General features: G+C 41.5%; 1 protein-coding gene across 2 annotated transcripts in view; it reads right to left on the bottom strand.

Annotated features, from left to right (window-relative positions):
* Positions 1 to 18,190, bottom strand: part of XPNPEP3 (X-prolyl aminopeptidase 3) — a 61,943-nt gene that overhangs the window by 13,848 nt on the left and 29,905 nt on the right. For both annotated transcript variants that reach the window (XM_075553623.1, XM_075553622.1), the window contains exons 5-7: positions 13,608 to 13,670; positions 12,098 to 12,211; positions 7,337 to 7,422 (exon numbers count right to left, since the gene is read on the bottom strand). In XM_075553623.1, the coding sequence (XP_075409738.1) occupies positions 7,337 to 7,422; positions 12,098 to 12,211; positions 13,608 to 13,670 (263 nt within the window). The remainder of the gene's footprint in view (positions 1 to 7,336; positions 7,423 to 12,097; positions 12,212 to 13,607; positions 13,671 to 18,190) is intronic.

Raw genomic sequence — 18,190 nt, 5'->3', positions numbered from 1 at the left:
AACCAATGGGTAACATTATGATAAATGAAAAAAAGATGAAGTTATCAATGATTTCATCTTGTTCAATGCTCAAGGAAGCAGCAGTCAGGAGATCAAATGTCATACTGTATTGGGTAAATCTGATGCACTAGACCTCTTTAAAATGTTGGAAAGTACAAAGGTCACTTTGAGGACTTAAGCGTGCCTCACTCAAGCCATGCTATTTCAATGGCCTCATATGGATGTAAAAGTTGGATATTGAATGGGAAAACTGAAGAATCAATGCGTTTGATTTGTGGTCCTGAAAAAGAATATTGAAAAGTACCATGGACTGACAAGAAAACAAACAAATCTCTTGGAAACGCTTCTTAGACGCAAGAACAACGAGGCTTTGTCTCACTTACTTTGACTACGTTGTCAGGAGAGACCAGTCCCTGGAGAAGGACATCATGCTTGGTAAAGTAAAGGGACAGGAAAAGAGAGGAAGTCCCTGGATAAGAGGTCTGACACAGTGGTTACACAATGGGCTCAACTGTAACAATTGTGAGGATGGCGCAGGACTGAGTAGTTTTTGTTGTTGTACCAACCAGATGGCACCTAACAAGCGAGGATCAGCTTTGGTTTTGCTCTTTATGATCATTGTTCTCTACTCCCAAACCAAGTCAAACTCACTGCCATGAAGCTCATGCTGATTCAGAGCGAAACCCTGTGAGATTCCGAAACTAACTGTTTACAGGAGTAGAAAGTCCAGTGTTTCTCTGAGGCCCTAAGAAATCACTGCCCGCAGTCAAGTAGTGATACTAATCTCAGAGCTTTCATGTTTAGCTATCTCAAATTAATCTTTATATACGCCCGAGGAGGAAGAGTAGGGACTGAGATTCATCCTTTTTCCCATACAGGAAGCTGCTATCATTCCTGGAAAGCGCTTTCTTTCCACAAGAGCTCTAAAACCAATTGGCTATGTAAGTGCATCTGTTTCTGGATTCTACATTCCATTCCATTAATTGACTTATCTTTTCTTTTCCAATTGATCTGTTCTTAAGGGATATGGCACACTGATTTGAAGACTGTAGTTTTACAGGGAGCCTTGAAGGCTACTTCAAGCCTTTGTTTATGTTCTTTCCAGGATTGTTTGGTTGTCCTGGGTCCTCTGTATTTCCATATTATTTTTTAATCAACTTTAAATTTTTACTAGAAACAAAACTTGTTGGAATCATGGTATGACCATCTGAACCTAAAGAAGGGCATGATGTTAACATGCATTCTCCCAATTCATGAATGTAAACACTTTCCTCATTTATTTAGCTCTTTTTAATTTTAGTATTTTAGTTTTCAATGTAGACATTTTTACACATTTTATTAAATTTATTACTGAGTATTTTATGCCTTTTGATACTTTAAATGAAATATTACAAATTGCATATCCCAATTTGTTTTTGCTAGTGTATATCAACAGATATTTGCATATGGGCCCTGTATGCTGAGCTCTTACTGAAGCATTAACTCATTTTTTATGATTCCCCAGAATTTTATATGTAAACAACCATTTCTTCTTTTAATAGGTGTATTTTTAATTCCTATTCTTTCCACAATTAAAAAAATCATTTTATTGGGGGCTAATATACTCTTAACACAATCCATATATACATTCCACAATTTTTATGTCTATTGTTTCTTTTGCTCACCTAGTGCCCTTGCTTGGTCATCTAGTACCACAATCATTGGAAATAAGTACATCAAGAAATTTGTTCATTCCATTTGTGTTAAGCTGGGCTCTAGAGAAGCAAAACTAATGAAGCTGATATTTATCTCTATACAGAGGTTTACATCAAGAAAATGGCTCACACAGTTGTAGTAGTCAAGTTCCAAGTCCATTGGTCAAGTGTTAGGTTGGTGGCTTCTTCTGACCCCAATAGTTGTGGGGGATGATAGACCCAAGATCCACAGGAAGACAACTGGCTTGAGGCTGCAGAGGCAAATGAATCCAAGGTCGGCAGGTTAAGATAGCAGGCCATTGGCTCATGTTCAAAGAACTGAAACTCAATGAGCCAAATATTGGATCCAGACCCAGCAAGAAGCAAGCTTTTCCACAGCATTCACTTAAATTGGAAATAGACCACACACTTAGAGAGACCTTATCACAGGAAGATTACTAGGTCTTACTACCAAATCACAGAGAATCCTGGCCCAGCCAAGTTGACACAGAACCATAACCATCGCATGATTTACATCATCATTTACTGACTTACAGGAGTCTTGGTGGCCTAGTAATTACGCCTTGAGCTGCTAACCACAAGGTCAACAATTCGAAAACACTAGCCACTCTGCAGGAGAAAGACAGGGTCGTTATGAGTTGACATCAATTCGATGGCAGTGAGTGAGTTATTCATAATATTATCTTACTGTGTTTTTTTATAACTGTAGGATTTGTACTGATATCCTATCTTTATTTCCTGATAATTATTTCTTTTCCTTTTTTTGTTTTGCTAGAGAGTTTGTTAATTTTATTAACCTTTGAGGCTTTGTCAATTGTAACTACTTTGGCCCTTTTTCCTATTTCATTAATTTCTAGTCTTATTTCTTTGTACTTATTTTGGGTTAATTTGCTCGTATTTTTAATAGTTTCTTAAAGTTAAACTATATAGATTTTCTTTGTTCTTTTCTAATATAAGCACTTATGGCTATACGTTTCTGATTTGGCTATACCTCACACATATTTAGTTTTGTTTTGTCTTCCCTTTTTCTGTTTGTTTTTGCTTCTTTCCTCTCCTTTTGAGTTAATAAAATACCTTTTAGTATTTGATTTTAATCCACCTATTGATATTTTTTAGCTATACTTGCTTTCACGATTTTTAATTATTTTTTGAGATCATAATATGAAATTTTAATTTATCCTGATCTGTAAGAGTTAATACTGTACTAATTCACATAAAATATATATTGTACATACAAAGAGAAAAAGTTCCAAGATCTCATGTTGATACTTCCATTTCAAATTTGAGGACACAGAGCTTTTAACTAATCTCCATTTTTTTCTTCCATACTGAGAATCCCAATTCTCAAGGACATGGTGATGATGGAATTAAAATATCTCACAATTACTGACATGTGTTAGCCAGGATCACACAGTCTCAGAACAACAATACAAATACTACAAATAATATGATTACTGAAAACATTTAAGACTATTCTTTTTTTTTTCAAATAATTTTAGGGAACCGATTATAAGGATATACATAAAACTTTCTCCCTAGGGACGGACAACAGAAAAGTGGGTGAAGGGAGACGTTGGACACTGTAAAATGTGACAATAAAAATTTATAAATTATCAAGGGTTCATGAAGGAGGGGTGTGGGGAGGGAAGGGGAAAATGAGGAGCTATTATCAAGGACTCAAGTAGAAAACAAATGTTTTGAGAATGATGATGGCAACAAATGTACAAATGTGCTTGACACAAAGGATGGATGGATAAATTGTGATAAGAGTTGTACGAGCCCCAATAAAATTATTTTTAAAATACCCAATTTTTTAATTAGGGGTTCTTATCACAACCCATAAATTCATCCAATGTATCAAGCACATTTGCACATATGCCACCATCATAATTTTCAAAGCACACTTGAGCCCCTGATATCAGCTCCCCATTTCTCCAACCTCCCCCCGCAGCCACCCTCCCTCCCTCACAAACCCTTGATAAGTTATAGATTATTTTTTCCCTATCTTTTATCGTCCTCCATCACCCCTCTCCCACCTTCCCGACATAATCGCTGAAGACAAAATGGGTGCATATTCAAATATGGTGAAGAAAGCTGATGGTGCCCGGCTATCAAAAGATATAGCGCCTGCGGTCTTAAAGGTAAATAAGTGGCCATCCAGCTGAGAAGCAACAAAGCCTACATGGGAAAAAAAAACAAACACCAGCCTGTGTGATCATGAGGTGTCGAAGGGATCAGGTAGCAGGCATGAAAGACGCAGAACAAAAAATCGTATCAATGTGAATGAGGGGGAGTGCAGGGTGGAGACCCAAAACCCATCTGTAGACAACTGGACATCCCCTCACAGAGGGCTCACAAGGAAGAGATGAACCAGTCAGGGTGCTGTATAGCACGGATGAAACATACAACTTTCCTCTAGTTCTTTGGTGTTTCCTTCACCCCACTATCATGACCTCAATTCTACCTTACAGATTGGAATAAACCAGAACATGCACACTGCTACAGGTAAGAGCCCATAACACAAGGAATCCAGGATAAACCCCTCAGGGCCAAGGAGAGTAGAGATACCAGGAGGATTAGGGGAGGGTGGGGGGAGAAAGGGGAATCGATCCTAAGGATCAACCTAGAACCCCCTCCAAAGGGGACAAATAATGGAAGACTACTCTTAAATAATGCTCTTATTGTTCCACATTTTAAAAATAGTTACACTGTTCTACAATATTAGATCATATAGCCATTACAGATCAGGATAAAAAAACACCCCCATTGCAATAAAAGCACAGAAACCTTTATTAAATGAAAATCTTACAATATGAAACTAATATTTCTCAATACATTCCCCCATCTAGGTCTGTACATTTCTGAAAGTGGCGCTTTCATCTCCCTAATCCTTCTTTAAGTGAGTCTGTGTTTTGACTCACACTACAACAAAATGCCAGTTTTAGATATCTTGAGGGAGTCAACTCATATTCCTTTGGTTTCCCAACGAAATTCTTGCATGATGAAAAAAAAAATCCCTTTCCTTTTTCTCACCAGTGCAGTTTTTAATTATCTTAAAACTTCATCATAATAAGTCCTCATGATCATCCTTTAACTAAAGTATCTATCAAGACTATCCCTTGGAAACCCCAGAATATAGTCACCATAACCATAACATCTCTGTCTTGAATTTAACTGGCTTAGTGGAAACCCTCGGAAACCACTGTCTTGATTACAGCCTGGTCTGAATCGTATGGGTAAATCCAAGACGAGTCTTCAGTTATGATTTACTTCATAAAATCATCTTCCTTCGCTTGAATCTTGCTTAAAAGACAGATGGAAAGCTCTGTTCTTTGAGCTAGCTGATCCTCAGGTGACACTTTGGGTACCAACTGAGCCGATTGCTTGCTTTGAAAGAGGCTAAGATGCTTCTTTAAATTTTGACATGTCAAACCATGTGAGGTCCCAATTTCAGTAACTGCTGCGTCAATGGGAATTCTCTGGTCATCTTCCACCAGTTTCTGGACTTTAGCCACAGTGTCTTCATTCAACAGTCTTACCTCTCTTGGCTCACCTTGGAGGTCTTTTGAATCGTCTTTAGAACTCTTGTTTTCATGTGGGGCAGTATTACGATAACTTATAGCAAAGCTTCAATGACTTGAAAAAATGGCATTTGAGTTTTGTATAAAATTTGACATTTGCATTGACCTTCAAATGATTTTTTTCTGTGGCACAAACATGCATTCTTGTTTTGGAAGGCAACCCAATGAGATGAAAACAAGTGTATTACTGAGAGAACGTGTCTGCTGCCGTCCACTGATCTCTGAGACATGCTTGGTGCATTTTGTCTGCATAAACATGTGCCTGTATGAACTAGAATGCTAGTACCAAAATATACCACTCTCCTCTCCTAGTTTCATCTAGTCTCTGTTCTACTACTAACTATGTTTATCATTATTTCTTAGATCAGTGTATTGCTAATCATTTTGGTGGTCTCACACTCATTCCCTAGTACAGGACAGTCCACTAAACCTTTCTGTGAGGATGGAAATGTTCTATATCTATGTTGTCTAATATAGTGAATTATTTAATATGGTTCTTCCAACTATCAAAGCCTTTGTTACTCCCACCAATAATCTTTGCTTTCCTGATAGACCTAGGTAAGACGATGAGGTAAGATACTAATTGGATTAGAATTCAGTGGCTCTCAACCTTCTTCAGACCACAACCCTTTAATACAGTTCCTCATGTTGTGGTGACTCCCCAGCCATAACAGTATTTTTGTTGCTACTTCATCACTGTAATTTTGCTGCTGTTATGGATCGGGTGACTCTTGTAAAAGGGTCGTTCAACCTCCAAAGGGGTTACGACCCACAGGTTGAGAACCACTGGATCAGATGCAGCAGCTATGAGTGACTGCTAACAGGGATAACTGTGCTGAAGATAAAATCAGCCATTTCAGGCACAGGAGAGGGGATCTCACTACTAGCAAGAGTCAAAAGTGGAACTCGGCTTTTAGACACGGAAATCCTTGCACATTGAATTTCCCTGATCCAGAGACAGCACTGACACCAGAGGAGGAGCGGAGGAGCGGCAGCAGAACCAAGAGCCAAAGCATGAGAAAGAGTCAAGTGAAGCTCAGTTTGCTGACCCTCGACACGGGGCTGAGAGTCTTGGGGTGGCATGCCTTTTGGGTATTTAATAGCTAGCCCTCAAAGAGCTTTGTCACATTGCCTGGGTAGGGCACAGGCCAGGCCAAGAGGTTGAGGGCCAGAGAGAGGCCAGTTTATGGCATGGCAGACAACACACTGTGCTGAATGAGCAACTGTGTCCCGAGCAGTTCTCACCTGTCAACTTCCACAATAAACTCCATCATCACAAGCTTCACCTGTGAATTCTGTGTGGTTATTGCAATGAATTATTAAACCTGATCATATGAAGAGAGATGTTTAATACTGTGGGAGACAGAGCAGTATCTAATAGTCACAATGTGATGCTGAGGATTTGAAATGTGGCCTGTAAAACTGAAGAACAAAATCTTAACTATAATACAATTCTGATGAACTTAAGTTTAAATAGTTCATTATTCAGGAGAGTAATGGCTCACACTTTCTTTCTCTGGGTCTCTTCAGTCTGCTACTCTATTTGCTTCTGACATCAAGTGCCTATAGCCGAGAACACTGTGGCTTGCTTTGGCTCTGTGGATCAGGGAGTGCCCTTGGACAAAGGGCCTAACCATTTACATTTAACTCACTAGAGTTCTTGAAAGGACAGACTTGGCCAGTTTGGGTACCTTCAGATAGTTGCTTTTAATGTCTTGCCCAGATTTTATAAGTATTCTCTGTGAAGGGTTAATCCAACAACCAATTTATCATAACCCAAATATTACTCTTGAATTCAGAGAAAAATAAACTTCAAAATCATCAGATAAAAAAGTGTGTCTGTGTACCAAGTGGGTGTTCCAAGGTGCCTACACCTGTGATATACTAAGCAAAACAGTCTTGGAAAAATAATCAAAAACTTTGCAAAGGTAGCTAACCTAAACAAAAGGAGCCTGAATATTGCTTTAGTTATACATATACCTATATAACAATATATCTATCTTCATATTCAACCCACATTCCTAAACACCAATGGGACAAGTTACTCTGTCGAAGCCCTACCTGCCATTGACAGGCCAGGTTCGGGTGATGTCACTCACGTAGCAGGCAGACTCACAACCACCATCCAGAAGCACTGTCTCCCCATCCTGGAACAAAAGGAAGATGGGTCAAGTGGGCGACCTCACGATTCTTAAGCTGTTCTTCCTTCTCAACTAAATGCCTTGTGGCTTTCACATTTTACAAAGCTGATTTCAAGGAGACTGATTTCTTATTTCTGCTCACAAGAAACAGCACCTAACCTCACCTAAGGAATCCACACTGGCTCAAAGAAGGTAGTCCTACAGACAGGACAGGTGCAGGAGCTGTACAGCAAGGTTGCCTGAGTTTGAACCACCACACACAAAACTACACGCCATTGCTGTTGAGTCAATTTCAACTCGTAGGGATCTTTGCAAAACAGAATAAAATCATACCAATAGTTTCTAAGGTTGTAATCTTTACGGAAGTAGGCGGCCTCATTTTTCAGAGAGTGGCTAGTGCTTTTGAACCATTGCTACCAGAGGGCCTATAAATTACATGAACATATCCTAAATGTTCTCAGTATCATTAATAATCATATAAATCTACACAATCTTGAATCTGGGAGCCCAATTCAAACACAATTACTTGTACTATTTAATTTTGGAGTATCACTTTCTCTCGGCTCCTCTGTCATAATACAAGCGAGAAAAGAAGAAACTTGGGGTCTATCTTTCTACTTGTCACGTTATATTGAAATGCCGAGTTTATGCCCTTAAAAGATGCGACAGGGTCTCTTGAAAACAGACAACTCAAGAACTTAACCTAGAGCGGAAAGTAGTGACAAGTCAGCAGGACAGAACATAACAGAGGGAGTTGGGAGCCAGAATGCTGAGGCCAGAGCTTTTCCTAGAACACAGATCTACCAAAGCACCTAGAGTGTGACAGGAAGAGGCAAAGTGAAGCTAACTATGAAAGAGAAGTTACCAATGAGGAAGTCTAACACCTTTCTAAAGATAAGATAGATCATTAATCTTACAAGCAGTCAAGAGAAAAAAAGATTTCCTGCCAAGGGTAATTAATATTTTCTTCTTGTTTTGAAAATCAACAACACTGAAAGCAAGAGAACAGGAGTAAAACACTCAACTCTATCAGTGAAAATAACTGACAGCACAGGGTAACTTTTGCTTTTGTTTTGGCAGAAAGAGAATAAAATATATTCTCAGCTAAAAAAAATGGAAGCAGTAAGGAGAAGGGAAAAAAAAGGAAGCAGTTTATTAGCCACAGACTTCCTTCAAAAGCCGCGTTTCCCAGAGTGGGTGATCCCTGGGGCACTAGAACAATCCAGGGAACTGCAAAAAATCCTGAATCATGGGGTTTATACATAATACAGCAGTTTTATAAGATAATAGTTGTTCAATACAATATATACACGTTTTTCGTTGGCTGGTGTGTGGTGGGGTGCATTGAGGTATGCTGAGTATTTTTTCTGGAGAAGGAGCAGTAGGCCAAATAAGTGTGGGAATCTAGGATCTAACTCAAACCCAAGCCAAACTCAAAGCCAGGGAGCCAATTCTGAATCAGTGACCCTATAGGTCAGGGCAGAAGTGCCCCTGTGGATTTCCCAGACTAGAATTCTGTAGAAAAAGAAGCCCCTTCTTTCTCCACAAAGCAGATGGTGGTTTCAAATTGCTGACCCTGTGGCCAGTAGCCCAAGTGTAACCACTGCACCACTAGAGCTCCTCTGATCTAAAGCAGAAGTATCAAACTGGTGGCCTGCGGGCCACATGCCGCCCCAAGATAATTTTTTGTGGCCCACGATACTGTGAAATAAAATGATAATAGAAAAAAAGTTGTTATCAAGAAAATAGCGCTTAGGGCAGATTGAGGCAATACCGTACACACAATTCCCTCATTACATTTTATTTCAGCACATCGTGGGCCACAAAAAAATTACCTCGGGGCTGCCAGTTTGATATCCCTGATCTAAAGGAAGCGTTTTAAAAAGAAAATTAATAAATCATTTTATTGAGGGCTCTTACAGCTCTTATAACAATCCATACATCATTCGTATCAAACACATTTAAAAGATGCTCTTAATGCAAAAGTAAGGTGATCCCCAAAAGGCCACATGAAGAATGTAAGAGGCAACAGTGGGGCGCTTTGACCTATTCTTAAGTGGTAAGTACACAGGCAGACAACACAAGGCATGCCATGCTGTCCTCTCCGAGTATCCACCAGAAGCCAAGGTCCTGGAACCGTTCTGGATGTACTAGCCTGTGCTTCTCAGAGTTTATTGATGATGCTGTACACTGACTTTCCCAGAAGTGGCTATTGTAAGCTCTCATAGAGCTGAAGCTGATTATATACAAACTCTAAGTTTTCAACTTATTTTCTGTTGGGCCACTTTCTCCTCACAGCAATACTGCTCTCTCCCTACAAAGTTGGGTTTGTTTTTATTTCTGTTATTCCAGATTGAATAATATATTACTCAGGAGTAGACACATTAGTGGTCAAACCATTAAAACAACAAAGGCAAAAACAATGATTACAACAAAAGTTATGATCAATGTATTCTCTGGAAGGCAGAAAGGGTGACATGACTGGAAATATCCAGGGGTCACTATGGTTAAGTGGAATTCACCTTGACGGTGAATACTTGGGTTTTTATATTGTTTAACTGTACATTGTGCTATTCTTAATACGCAAACATTTCACAACAACAACACGCAAGGACTATAATGAAAGTCTTTCGATACTTAGAAAAGAAGAGCAAACGGAAGCTGATGACTTAAGTATGCTAGAGAAAGAGCAACAAATAAACACAAGAAGTCTAAAAATAATAAAGGGCACAAAGCAATGAGACAAAAATCAAAGATAAAACAAAAAGGCTCAACGATACCAAAAGTTGGCTGTAAAAGATAAAACACCAACAAACCTCTGGTGAGATTTGTTTTAAGCCAGTACTGTTTGAAGGTATACCTTACATTCAGTGAAGCGCATAGATCTTTAAGTGCAGCAGCCCGAGTGACACATGAGATCTCTTCCTACCTTGTGGTTGGAAGAGTCTGTAGGTCAGGGAGTTCTTAGTGAGTGCTCACAAAGGCTCAGGCCTCTGCGAGGATTTAGAAGCAGTACATGTAGCGAGTGAAGGTGACTGTGATGAAGAATTTGTTCTAAGTAGGAATTGGCTAGAGGATTTCCAAGTGAGAACAAATTTACCTAACGGCAAAAATACTCCATTGCCGTTGAGTCTATTGACCCTACACAGGGCTTCCAGGACTATTCATCTTTATGGGCGCAGACAACATCACCTTCCTTCCTGACAGCAGCCGATGGGTTTGAACCACTGAGACCGGGTGGTTAATGGTCCAACACTTTCTCGACAGCGCCACCAGAGCGGGGACCCTGTGCGTGTGTGTAGCTCTGCACAGCCTGCCACTAATCTTTCCCATCTACCCAGCCTCTTCCAAGTCTCTTGGTTCCAGGACTTGAACCCTGTCACTTTTTCCTAATACCCCAAATTGTATCAATTCGGGCTTGTTCCTGCTTTAATTTGTTGGTATTGAAGAACTAATAAGAAACCCTACATTAAAGGGCGAGTAAGAGGTGTTTGTAAGGCAGATGTTGTAACTTGGGGACTGCCTGTTTGTAGCATTAGAACAGTTGTATTGAATGCACACACCCATGTAACCACATTCCTATCCCTCTTCCCATCCAATCAACAGCAATGCCCAGTTATCTGATTTATCTTTTTATTCCCAATGTAATCATACACACTGTCCGCCCAAGTCCATAGAGATTGGTGTATTCTGAAACGAACAAAATCCATTGAGTAGAATACTTGACCCTGACTAACAAATGAGCAGCTTGCTTTTTTAGGTTTACTTTCATCTACTAACGGGATCCTTGGTAACATAATGGGTTATATGGTGTGCTGTTAACTGTATGGTCAGCAGTTCAAACTCACCAGCTGCTCCATGGGAGAAAAATGAGGCTTTCCACTACCATAAAAATTTACAGTCTCCCCCCCACCCCAATTATCATGATCCCAATTCTACCTTGTAAACCTGATTAGACCAGAGGATGCACAGCGGTACAGTTGGGATCTGGAACACAGGGATTCTAGGACAGATGAACCCCTCAGGACCAACGGTGAGAGTGGCAACACCGGGAGGGAAGGAGGTGTAGAAAGGGGGAACTGATCTAGGGGATCTACATAAACCTCCTCTCTGGGGGATGGGCAACAGGAAAGTGGGTGAAGGGAGACACCGGGCAGTGTAAGATAAGAAAAATAATAATTTATAAATTATTAAGGGTTCATGAGGGAGGGGGGAGCGGGGAGAGAGGGGGAGGGAAAAAAGGAAAATGAGCTGATTCCAGGAACCCAAGGGAAGGCCAATTTTGAGAATGATGAGGGCAACGAATGTATAATAAGGGTGCTTTACTCAATTGATGTATGTATGGATTGTGATAAGAGTTGTATGAGCCCCAATAAAATGATTTATTAAAAATAAAGAAATAAAAAAATTTACAGCCTCAGAAAATCAAAGGGGACAATTCTACTCTGTCCTATAGAGTCACTATGCGTCAGAATCAGCTGGTCGGAGTGGGTTTGACTTCTAGGCATGCTAATAACTGCTCCTATCTCGGAGCGCTAATGCAAGGATCCAGTGAGAGGATGCATCCTGTGGACAACGTCTGCGCACATGCAGTTAACGTGTGAAAGCTGAAGGCTGGGAGAGCACGAGGTGCACCGGGCCCCAGAGGAAGCAAAGCAACAGGCGAGGGCATTCTTTGTACCTTGATGAGCTGATTATTATTCACATAGTGCAAAGTGTTTGACCGATTGCCACCAGCAACCACAGGGGGGTAGGCCAAGATGTCTGCGCCACGTGCCCGGCATTCAAATTCAAACTGTAAAAGACAACAAGACATGACAGAAGGCTTTCTGAAGGGTTGGCCCAAGCCAGGCTCTTGTCAACAGCCCACATCCATCATGCTCGGACACACTTTTTATGCTGAACTCTCAGGGCATTTCTTTTATTCTCGTCCACATGCTTAACTGAGAGAAAGGCAGGGCTTTCTTACTCCTGTAAACAGTCACAGTCTTGGAAACTTACAAGGGCAGTTCCACCCTGTCTTCTATCGACTGGATGGCAGTTAGACATGCTTAGTTTATGCTCAGTACTATTCTCTCTCACCAGTCTTATTATTCAATCCCATTACTGAGTCTCTTCTGAGGGCTCTCTCAATTCCCTGTGATTGCTAAGGGTCCAAAGAGGACCCTGAGACTGTAAGCAGGGCTGAGTACAAAGATACAATCACATAGGCTCACTGTTTTATACATAAGTCTTTAGACTTTGCCCCTCCTTTCCTGCCTTCAGAGCTTTCTCTCTGGGCAACCATTGCCCCTTTTCATCGTGTATGGTGGACACTGCTCCGAGGTTAGCGCAGCTCCTGGTGTTACTATTCGCCCTACAGGCTTGTCTACTGAGTTAGGCCATGGCGATAAGTGCACTTCCAGACCTGAAGAGTGACTGAGGAGCAGAGCCTCAGGGATTCCATCATCTCCACCATACCAGTAAGCCTGGTCTTTTTGCTTTGTACTCCCCAGTCCTAACCCGTCCAGAAACCTCTAGTGTAAATGCCTATGGCTCGCTGGGCAGTTGCCCAGGTGAGCGCCATTTCCTAGGTAGAAGAAATGATTTCTTCCTGAATTAGGGAAAATGATGTCAGGGTGGGAAAACGTCCATCTGGGGGAGGAACTGGTTTAGAAACTCAAGGGGAGGCTGGTGAAGCGAATCTCTGCCAATGGGTGTCAAGACAGAGACTTAATATTGAATCTACTGAATGGACAAAAAGAAAGAAGCCAAGGTCAGCATCACTTAGGAAAATATGAACAATGTATATAATGCTGATTATTTGCCTAACAACGCGGCACTAGCGCCCATCTTTCAGAGGACTTTCCGTAAGTGCACTGAAACAAGTGAAATGGCTCCTCTCACTACTGTCAGGACATCGGAGGACAGAGCTGGAGGCTCACAGGAGCCTACCACTCTCTGGCATCGCCTCAGACGCTCTTCCTTCACCCAGACATTATTCCTCTGGCCTCACCTTTGTGTGGTCTCTGTCTTCACATTCTACTGTGCAATTTTCTCCATCTAATTGTGAGAGCTCACCTACTAAAGACTCAGCAAAGGATCACCAGAGGCCTTTAAGATCGAAGTCCTCCACTGACCTCCTGGTCACTTCCATGATGCCATCTGCCAACCAATGTAATGATTTCACCGTTCCCAACAGGGCAACTCACCTTGGCATACAGAAAGGCTTCCTCCACGGGGGCCTTCCTGGTACACATGGTCTCTATAAAAGCCTGGAAAGCAAGATGAAAAGACTGATCTCATTTACTGTGTTGCTTGAACAGACATTCAAAATTCTGGGACTCAACTGAAAAAGATGGTTCCCTCCAATTGTTTATCTCAGTTGTGACTTAGTGGGCCAGGAAACAAGCTTTCAGGAATAGATGATTCATAACAGATTTAATAGAAGGACAACTAACCTTGCCATTCAAAGCATACACTGAATGCTAAAGCAAGCTGTATGAGAAAACACATGTGTCAAGGCGTATAATTTTTCTGCAGCCTTGGAATGCTTGTCCTATAGGAGGGCTTCTCAACCTCAGCCCTGCTGACATGTTGGGGCCCCATAATTACAGGTAGTGGGGGACTGTTCTGTGCAATAAGGGATATCAGGAGCACTCCCGCGTCAGGACAGTCAGAGGTTGCCAAGTCTTCTGGGGAACAGTCACTTCAGTTGAGAAGCAGTGGGCTATATGCAAGCTGTTGCCACGGAGTTGTCTCTAACTCAGAGAGCCTACAGGGCAGAGTAGATTGCTCCACAGGGTTTCCAAGGCCGTGCTCCTTATGGGAGCTTGTTATGTCATCTGCGTATCACAGGTCGTCAATGAGTTTTCCTTCAATCCTGGTGTCATGTGCTTTATACAACCCAGTCTCTTGGTTAGTAGCTGAGTATACACTGTAAGAATGGTGAAAGGATACAATCTGACACGTATCTTCCCTATTTAAACCACGCAGTATCCTCTTGTTCTGCTTGGCCTATGTACAGGTCCCACCATGAGCACAGTGGAGAGTCCCATTGTTCACATAGTTAGCATCTTTTATGGCACATAGTCAAATACACAGTCAACAAAACACATGGAAGAGTCTTTGTGGTGTTCTACTTTCAGCCAAATTATACCACAAAGCACAGGACCTTCTGTCTGGATCCTTTTGCTTTGCCTATTTTTGTGCTTCACCCACATCATATTACGTACCACTATTTTGTTCCTTATTATGACCAGATAAGATTTCATTCTACAAATTAACCACAGTTTGTTTACCCATTCATCTGTTGATGGACATCTGAATTACGTTCACACTGCCACTGTGAACAATGTTGCTGGGAACATCTGTGTAAAAAGATTTGTTTGAGGATTTGCTTTCAAATTGTGTGGGCATATACCTAGGAGTTAAACTGTGGGCTATAACTTTGTGGTGCATTGGTTAAATGCTTGACTGTTAACTGCAAAGGCAGCAGTTCAGAACCCTCAGCCACTCTGTGAAGAAATGTGGCAGTCTGCTTCCACGAAGACCTGCAGCCCTGGGAACGCTACACGGCAGTCTGTTTGTCCTACAGTACGGCTCGAAGTTGAAACTGATGTGATGACAAAGGGTATAATAACTCTGTAGGAACCATTAAATTATTTTCCACAGTAGCTGCCCCATTTTACATTCCCACCAGCAATGGACGAGCGTCCCAACTTCTCCACATCCCAGCCAATACTTGTTTTGTTTTGGGGATGGGGGGTTGATGGGTAACAGCATCTGTTGTTACTGCTAGCTGCCACTGAGTCAGCCTCATGGCAAGCTTTTATACAACAGAAATGAAATGCTCTCAGGTTGTGTCATTCCCCACGACTGGACACAGACTGGAGATGATCCGTAGGGCCTCCTTTGGGTTATTTTCAAAAGCTCATCACCAGTCCTTTCTTCTTAGTCTGTCTTAATCTGGAAACTTTGCTGAAACCTGGGCAGAAACACAGCCAAATGCAAACCTCCATGGGCAGACAAGTGGTAGCTGTGTGTGAGATATGTTGGCTAGGATCAAACCTGACTCTCCTACACAAAAACAAATTTTAAAAGTGCACAGGAATTCCACCTCCAACCACCGATCCTTCCGTAATTAGCCTAGAGGCCGTGAAGTGGTGCTTAATGGGATTCATATTTGTGCTTAGCTAATGACTAATGGAGGGCACCCTGCTGGCACTGTGCTACCAGGGAAGCACTGGACTAGCACTGGCGGGCAGTGCAACCCCACCTGAAAGATGAGGTTGTCAAGATTCACAGCCTTGGAAATCTGTAGGGTGACTGTGAGTTGGACTGACTCAATGACACTGGGTTTGGCTTTGCTTTAATGACTAATGATGCTGAGCAACCTGTCATGTTCTTGTTGGCCATTTGTTTTATCTTTCTTGGAGAAATGTCTATTCAAGTTTCTTGTCCGTTATTTTGATTGAGTTGAATTGTAGTTCTTAGTATAGTCTGGATATTAACCTCCCTGGTGATAATCTCGAGTGTGGCTTGGGGTAAATGTTAACTGTCAGAAGCGGTAACCCTGAGCCACACTCGAGATTACACTGCAGAGAAGTCCCTTCTCTGCTGCCCGGTCCAGCGGTGTCCTATGCTGTGATCGCAGAGGGATCTGACTTCCTCGTTCTGTTCCGTTCTCTGTATGCAGTGTCAGTGTCGCTGTATGGGGGGGGAACTGGGCGGGAAATTCAAAACTGCAAGTCTAAAAGAGACACACACATACAGTGATACAGCGTAAACTGTGAGGATTACACTATCAAAATAAATCTCAGATTTGTCCCTAGATCACTCTCCAGTGCCCTGCCTGCCCTTTTATTGTCATTTGGGAATATTTTTTACTGGAAATTTTTGTCCATGGCATCAAAAAAAGTGTCACTTTAGCACAAAATGAGTTTTAGACCAGATAAATGACAGCAACAGTGACTTAGAACTACTTGCAGAATTTTGTATTAAAGTTTATCATACCTAGAATATTTACTAGAGAGGTTAAAATGAGTAATTTCTTAAGAATTACAGATCTACAATATAAAACAACACATTTTATGCAAAACAATGTATTGCTTTGGGTACAAAATTACTGACATAATTAGAGTTCCAGGGAGGTTAAATCCTTATCGTATATATGACTTCCACATATTTCTCTACTTTGTAATGAAAACTCAATCGTTTTCTTTGATGCACAAAAGTTTTCATTTTTTAAAGATCCCGTTTATCTATTCCCCCCGCTTTGTTGCTTGTGCTTTTGGTATATCTAAGAATACATGGCCAAATCTGAGGTCCCAAAGATTTGTCCCTTTTTTTCCTAAGAGTTTTTATACTCTTTAAATTTTATTTTGTTGTTAAACATTTACACAGCAAAACATATAGCACTTCAGTGTCTCTACATGTACAGCTGAGTGACACTAACTGCATGGTTCGACCCGTGCAACCGTTCTCACAACCCCCGTCACTGACTCGTTGATCCGCACTGCAGGCCACCAGGAAGACGATGCCTTGAGCGACAGTCCTCAGAGGGCAGAACTAAGGAGTTGCCAATTGCACAGAAAGATAATCTACCAACAAAAGTGTTCTTTCTAGATAGAGATACAGTAAACTCAGTAAAGGCTTGACTTCATGAGCTCTTCCATCTATTTGGAATCTGCCTTGCTTAGACCAGGGGTCCTCAAACTTTTTAAATAGGGGGCCAGTTCACTGTCCCTCAGACCTGTTGGAGGGCCAGACTATAGTTTTTTAAAAAAACCAAAAAACTATGAACAAATGTCTATGCCCACTGCACATATCTTATTTTGAAGTAAAAAAACAAATGGGGCAAAAACACCCGGCGGGCTGGATAAATGTCCTTGGCGGGCCGCATGTGGCCTGCAGGCTGTAGTTTGAGGACCCCTGGCTTAGACCATTGTTTCCCAAGGAGGGTGAAAACACTCCCTGGGGGAATCTGGAACAATCCAAGAGAGCTGCAGAAGCAGATGCACAGACTTTATCTTGGATTACAGGCTACATTTAAAAGATATTAATTGCCAGGGGTTTCTGAAAAGGGGACAGTAGGACAAGTTTGGGAACTGATGACTTAGACTCTCTGTGAATGAAACTTAGGGGCAGACTGCTGAGCTACTGACAATGTAGCCAACTGGAGTCGGTGACTTTCAAAGATGCAGCTGCGGACTTTGCCCAAAAAGAAAGAGCCCTACGAGGAAGGTGTAAGAGGCCTATTAGGGCTTGATCAAGGGTACTGCAACCGAGAGAAATTAGTGAAACCCAAATGAAGGCTGAACATGATAGTGGGGCAAGAGGAAAGTAAAAGGAAATAGAGGAAAGAACTAGGAGGCAAAGGGCATTTATAGACGTCTAAATACAGACATGTGCATATGTAAATATATTTCTATATGAGGATGGGGAAATAGATCTATGTGCATATATTTATAGGTTTAGTGTTAAGGTAGCAGAGGGCATTGTGCCTCCACTCAAGTACTCCCTCAATGTAAGATCACTTTGTTTTATTAAACTGGCATTCCATGATGCTCACCTTCCCGACATAATCACTGAAGATAAAGTGGGTACATATGCAAACGTGGTGAAGAAAGCTGATGGTGCCCAGCTATCAAAAGATGTACCGTTTGGGGTTTTAAAGGCCTTTTGAAATGCTGGACAATCTCCTGGCTCACTAACATGAGCAAGGCATGGTCCTGACACATTTTAAGCAACAGTTAGGGGTCCATCTCTCTGTGAGGAGATTCAGATTCCTGAA

The sequence above is a fragment of the Tenrec ecaudatus genome, chromosome 6 (genome assembly GCF_050624435.1).
Source record: "Tenrec ecaudatus isolate mTenEca1 chromosome 6, mTenEca1.hap1, whole genome shotgun sequence".
Classification (NCBI taxonomy): Eukaryota; Metazoa; Chordata; class Mammalia; order Afrosoricida; family Tenrecidae; genus Tenrec; species Tenrec ecaudatus.
Note: the sequence above shows the minus strand (reverse complement) of the source record. Positions and strands in the feature narration are given on the sequence as shown.